Source organism: Mirounga leonina, unplaced genomic scaffold, assembly GCF_011800145.1.
Source record: "Mirounga leonina isolate KUSES-001 unplaced genomic scaffold, KU_Mleo_1.0 Mir_154, whole genome shotgun sequence".
In the NCBI taxonomy this organism is placed as follows: domain Eukaryota; kingdom Metazoa; phylum Chordata; class Mammalia; order Carnivora; family Phocidae; genus Mirounga; species Mirounga leonina.
Genome location: NW_023270389.1, coordinates 57,897,982 through 57,903,981, shown reverse-complemented (window position 1 = coordinate 57,903,981; position 6,000 = coordinate 57,897,982). Strand labels below are relative to the sequence as shown.

General features: G+C 47.1%; 1 protein-coding gene across 1 annotated transcript in view; it reads right to left on the bottom strand.

Moving 5' to 3' along the window:
* Positions 1–2,905: 2,905 nt before the first annotated feature.
* Positions 2,906–6,000, bottom strand: part of ADCY10 (adenylate cyclase 10) — a 77,377-nt gene continuing 74,282 nt past the window's right edge. The window contains exons 31-32 of the mRNA XM_035010910.1: positions 3,987–4,175; positions 2,906–3,426 (exon numbers count right to left, since the gene is read on the bottom strand). Of these exons, the coding sequence (XP_034866801.1) occupies positions 3,265–3,426; positions 3,987–4,175 (351 nt within the window). The 3' untranslated portion in view covers positions 2,906–3,264. The remainder of the gene's footprint in view (positions 3,427–3,986; positions 4,176–6,000) is intronic.

The following is a 6,000-nucleotide window of genomic DNA, read 5'->3' as shown; positions in this document are numbered from 1 at the left end:
CTTCTCAGGGTGCCTGTAAGAGTGAACTTGAGATGATCAAATGAAAATGTTAATACGTTCATCAATTTGCAAGCACTTTCTGAGCACATCCTGACTGCCCAGGCCTGGAGGTAGAGAATGAGGACAGAGCCCCTGCCCTCCAGGAGTTCAGGGACTTGCCAGAGGAGGGGTCAAGGGCTCATGTTAAAAAAAAAAAAAAAAAAAAAAAAGAGAGAGGTATCATCTCTTCTCCATTCCTCTGGGCTCCTGAAGCCTTCATGGATTAGGTGCCTTCTCTTAAAGGAATTCTCCGCCGAATCTCCCTTCTCCAGCGATGCTGCGGGAGGTGGCCAGGGCCGCCGCTGTGGAAGCGGAAGTGGTTTTAAGGGTCTCAAGACGCGAGCCCGGAGCTGGACCAGAACTTCTGTCCCTGCGGCGGCGGCGGCCACAGCCAGGAGGCGGTGCTGCCATCTGCTGGCCGGAGAGGGGACGCGCCCGCGCCCGTCCTGTTGGTGGGAGGCGGAATCGCAGCCTGAGCCGGACGCAGAGCCGGGTCGGTGCCGCAGTGTGTGACAGGAAGGTCACATAACTGGTCTGCGGCATGGTCGGGGCCGGAGACCAAGTGCAGGGCTCCTGCAAACCTGATGCTCTCTCCTCTGCACTCGGGCGCGGGCCAGGGCAGACCTTCGCAATGCAGCCTGGGAGTTGCCGAGCTGCCCTTCCAGTAACCGCCGGCCTGCCTGCCTCCTCCCCGTCCGCCTTCCCCAGCCTCCCCGGGCTTTGTTTGGGCTTGCTCAGAAGCCAGTCAGATAAAGGGAAAGAAGCTTTTGAAGTTTGGGGGAAGGAAGGATTGTGGGCACCCTCACATCCCAGCTCCTCGCCGGACGCTTTAGTTCTAGTCATTTAATGGCAGGCCCTGCCCCAGGCCGGGGGAGATGGGGATGGGGGTGCGTAGGGAGGAGGGCACACTCACCTCCAGGACAGCGCAGCCCCTGTGGAATGGGCCCCCAGACGCTCGGCCCACATCTCCTATAAGCTCCAAACACCTCTTTTCTGTTGGCTAAGCCGTGCTCACAGCTGTCCTCTAATGTGCACGCCCAGGCTGTCCTACACACTCACCCATCTTCCCCCCACTTGCCCTCCACCCACTCCAGGAAGGGACAATGTAACCCAAATAATTTGTTGCTGAGGCAGTTCAGCTAAGTCTTCTGAGCTGTCCGGCTTTTGCGGGTGCTACTGTCCACCACTCTATTCTTACCAGGGCGCAGGGGGCTAAGCGAGCTTTACTGGTGCACCTGCTTCCGCTAGTGGATTTATGAGCTTGCCAAGGTCAAGGACTGGTCTTTTATGTCTTTGTAGCATAACCTCCACTCCTTAATCAGTTCCTGGTACGTGGTGATTACTCAAGACATGTTAGTCGGATGAATAAATAAGTGAATGAATAAGATGAATGGTATACGAAATAATGAAGGCAGTTAGAAAGCAAGTAACTTTTACGTAGAACCATGAGACGAGTACCCAACTTCTAGAAGAACAACTTTGAAGGGGATGATACTTACACGCAGGTTACTATTTGATGTGTTTATTTTAAAATCAGTCATCGGTCTAATCATTTTTTTACTTGTATGGCACATTGTCATTTCCAACGCCTTTTCACCTCTGTCATCTGCGATCCTCACACCCATGCACTGAAACAGGGAGGTTAGGTGACGAGCCACAGGAATAAAGTATGTGTGTGGCAGAGCTCGTGTTGGAACGTAATGCTGTAATTTCCCAGGCAGCTGTTCTTCCCACGTCCCAGGCCACCAGGCCTCTGTGGGGCGCGGTTATGTTACCAGGATGAAAAGTACGCGCACCTCCGCTTTTTGCAGGACAAGGAAATACTGGCCTACTAGAGAGACACCTGTCTGGTGGCACCGCCTGTGGAAATCACTATGAGAAATCCAGGTGTGCATTAAAGCAGGACATGGCGAGGCCCATCAGGAGAATCTCCTCCTGGGACCAGAAGAGGACTGGAATCAACAAATGGAAATCCTGGTGCACCTGCTTGAGAGGGCCACCTGGCTCCATGGAATGAGCCAGCACAAGGGAGCTGTGGCAGTGCAGAGGTGGGCTGAGGCTACATGGATTCCACTTGTACCCTCAGAGGCACAAAAGGCCACTAAGAACTGTTCTTTCTGGGGGCGCCTGGGTGGCTCAGTCGGTTAAGCGTCTGCCTTGGGCTCAGGTTATGATCCCGTGATCCCAGGCTCCTGGATCGAGCCCCGAGTCTGGTTCTCCCACTCCCCCTGCTTGTGCTCTCTCTCTCTCTCTCTGTCAAATAAATAAAGTCTTAAAAAAACCACAACTGTTCTGTCTGCCAACAAAGAGAGGCAGTGACTGCAGGTGGCCCTGGGGCACATTCTCCAGCGTCTGGGAAATGAAGTTGAGTGCTATTACTTTCTTTTCCTTTCTTTCTTTCTTTCTTTCTTTCTTTCTCTCTTTCTTTCTTTCTTTTTTAAGATTTTATTTATTTATTTGACAGAGAGGGACAGCGAGAAAGGGAACACAAGCAGGTGGAGTGGGAGAGGGAGAAGCAGGCTTCCCGCCAAGCAGGGAGCCCAATGCGGGGCTCGATCTCAGGACCCTGGGATCATGACCTGAGCCGAAGGCAGATGCCCAATGACTGAGCCACCCAGGCGCTCCATGCTATTACTTTCTTAAATCAAATAAGCAAACAAACACTAAGCATGTACATGAACCCGCATCAGAATTACTAGTATTTCAACTTTAAAAAAATCTATTTCCACAGACATTCGATGCATGTGGAAGCCACAGTCAGGCACCACAAAACTGTGTCTTTTCAAATCTTGCCCTCACAGACCGTGAAAAGAACTTGCCCTTTGCAATGCTGTGCTATGTACAAAAGATGGGACAACTGGACATGTAAAAATAAGCATTTTCGGTTTAATAGATTCACTAGAAATTGTATCTGCCACAAAGTGTACCATTTTGATATTGATATTTTTCCCCAGGACAGACATTGTGCATGGGCCGAAATGAACAGGTCAAGCTGAAAATGAGAGGCAAGGAGTTTATGTGAAGTGAGGAGAGAGTACGCATGACCCCGCTGACCCTTTCTGACCCTCCAGAAAGGGAGGGAAGAAACCAACGTAGTTGGTTCTGTGTCTGGTAGGGAAGAGAATATGCGGGAACCTGGAGGGTGCCGGCTACAGAGAAAGGGTAATAATGGGTAATTGCAAGAGGAGGAGGCTTCCTGAAATCTTTGTTCTCTTTCATGAAATGTTAGAAAGGATTGTCCAGGATATTAACTCTCATCAGGAATTTGTTTTTTTGAATATCCTGCATGTTTACCTTGCCGGATACAACTGTTTCCCATGATGGGAGACACGAGATGGTTTGAAGCCATTGGTCTTCTGTTAACTCAGAGCTTGAGTACCACCATTCCTGAGAAGAGGGAGAGGGCCAAGAATTAACCAGCGCTCCTCCACTTGTGTGACCAAGGCTGGGCTCGTACAGAAATGGTCCAGTGTCCTTGAGCTTTCAAAACCATGTGAACCCACAGACAAATGATGAATTTTGCTGCCCAAACTCAGATACTGACACATGATTTTAAATAAACCCATAGATGTATACGTCCATTCACATATTCAACAAATACTGGGTACAAGGCGCCATGCTGGATGCTATGTGTGGTTTTGCCTTCCAAGCGTTCACATTCTCATGGGGAGGAGGGACATGCCTAGCAAACTAACACAGACCGGAAAGCGGTGAGGGCTACAACGAAGGGGCAGAGATCTTGCTGAAGCAGATGTGAATGTGAGCGAGATTCTGTGGGAACTCAAAGGGGAAGCACACACACCTGAACTACAGATCTATCACCCCTTTACAGGAAGAGTCCAGAAAGGCCTTCCATGCTTGGGGAAGCCTAACCAGGCAGTAAGCTTCTGAGGCTTCCTCAGAAAGGTGGGCATCCCCATCCCAGCTTGCTGGTTGATGGTACATACTTTGCTCATGTTCAGCCAGCATTTCTCCAGCATATTCCCCTGTGTTTCGGAGAACTGTAAGGCTGTGTTCAGGAAGAGGTCACAGTTCTGCCCATCTCCCATTAGTATGCAGACATAGGCCATCAGGTGGTAGAGCCTCGGGTAGAAGACAGGGCCAGTGGTATTCTGAGCCACCAGACTCTCCAAGTTCTGAAGGAAAAACAGCATATTCGAATCAGAAAGGGGTCCTTGCTGCAAAGATTGTTCCTCCACAGATGATTTGGGACCATTTCAAAGCTTCAAGCAATCAAATGAAAACGCATTACAGAGACATATATAGGAAGCAGCGGACATAAGGTGACACGCATCAAGTGGCGTAGCCTCAGCGGTCCACTCAGACCAAGAATGCAATGGGGGGGGATGCTCACTAACCCTTCTCTGCAACCACATTTTTAAAAAAATATCTTTTCTTTTGATTACTAAGGCATCCTAAGTTATTGTTCAAAATTTCGGGGGAAAAGTATAGAATAAGAATTACCCATAAGCCTAGCACCCAGAAAGAAATATGCTTGACATTTGGGTATATGCTTTCCCACTTATTTCTCTGCCCTCCCCCTTCTCTAAAAAACCAAGCAAAAAAATAAGCACGCTGGATGTAGCATGAGAAGGAGCAGAGCTATGCTTCTTATGTCATGCTAGTAGAGAAGATGGAAGATGTGCTCTATAGACGTGTCACCTTTCAATTCCAGCCAATGGCTGCTCTTTAGGAATGTGGGCCTAGAGTCAGCAGTTCCTCCAGTTTTTAAAAGAAGAGTCAGAAATTCAGAATTTTATGTCAAATATCACAATGTTTAAATGCACTGTGTCTGGGGTGCCTGGGTGGCTCAGTCGTTAAGCATCTGCCTTCGGCTCAGGTCACGATCCCAGGGTCCTGGGATCAAGCCCTGCATCGGGCTCCCTGCTCCGCAGGAAGCCTGCTTCTCCCTCTCCCACTCCCCCTGCTTGTGTTCCCTCTCTCGCTGTGTCTCTGTCAAATAAATAAATAAAATCTTTAAAAAATAAAAAAATAAATGCACTGTGTCTGACTTAACCAAATCTCCTTTATGAAATACATATAGGTTTTATTTTCTCCTAGTTTTTTAATGCTATCAACCTGAGATCAATATCTTTATATTGATTTTTTTGTTTTTGTTTGCCATCTCGTTATTTCCTTAAAAAAATTCCCAGGGAGAGAATTAACCGATGTGTGTATTTAAAAGATATTTTGCCAGAATGCTCTCTGGCAAGTTTATGGGAGTCTTTCAGAGTATAAATGTGTCTTCTTTCATGTCTTTGCTAATTTGATGGTCAATGAAATAATGTCTTTTTGTTTTGTTGCATTTACTTCAATATTATAGAAATGGAATCAAACCTTTGAGTTTTCCAGACCGATCTATTCCATGTCTATTTAGTCCATTGATTATTTAAGAAATGAAACATCTACTGCGAACAAGGCATTGTTTTGTGTACCATGTTCTCTTTTGTGGTCCCGTGTTCTCTCCGCTCCCTCCGTCATGCCTTCCCAGCCCCGGGCCCCCTCCCCTACCTGCTTCTCCAAATCAGATAAATCACAAACTCCTCGAGTAGAGAGACAGTGTTTCTCTCATCTTTATTGTAACCCCGGTAGCACCTACTATATTTTTAACCTGTACTGGCTTTGGGATAGGTGAGTTTTATCACTTTACTACTCACTAAATAAAGATGTGCTTTCTTTTCGGCACCTGCTAATTTGTCTATCTGGATTTTCATATATTAGTTTGGCCGAAAGTATGGTACACCTTTATTATTAATCAATAGTTAGAAGTGATAATGACAGTCAATTCACTTGTCATATGTAATGTGCCTGGCACTTGAAAAAAAAAAAAGAGAGAAAGTTGGAATAGAGCATGTGTAAGACGGTTAAAAAAACAAAAACCTATTTTTCCTGACCAACATGGAGTTAAGCATGTCTCAAATCCCTCATAAGTCATTCTTTCAACTTAAGGAAAGACATTTA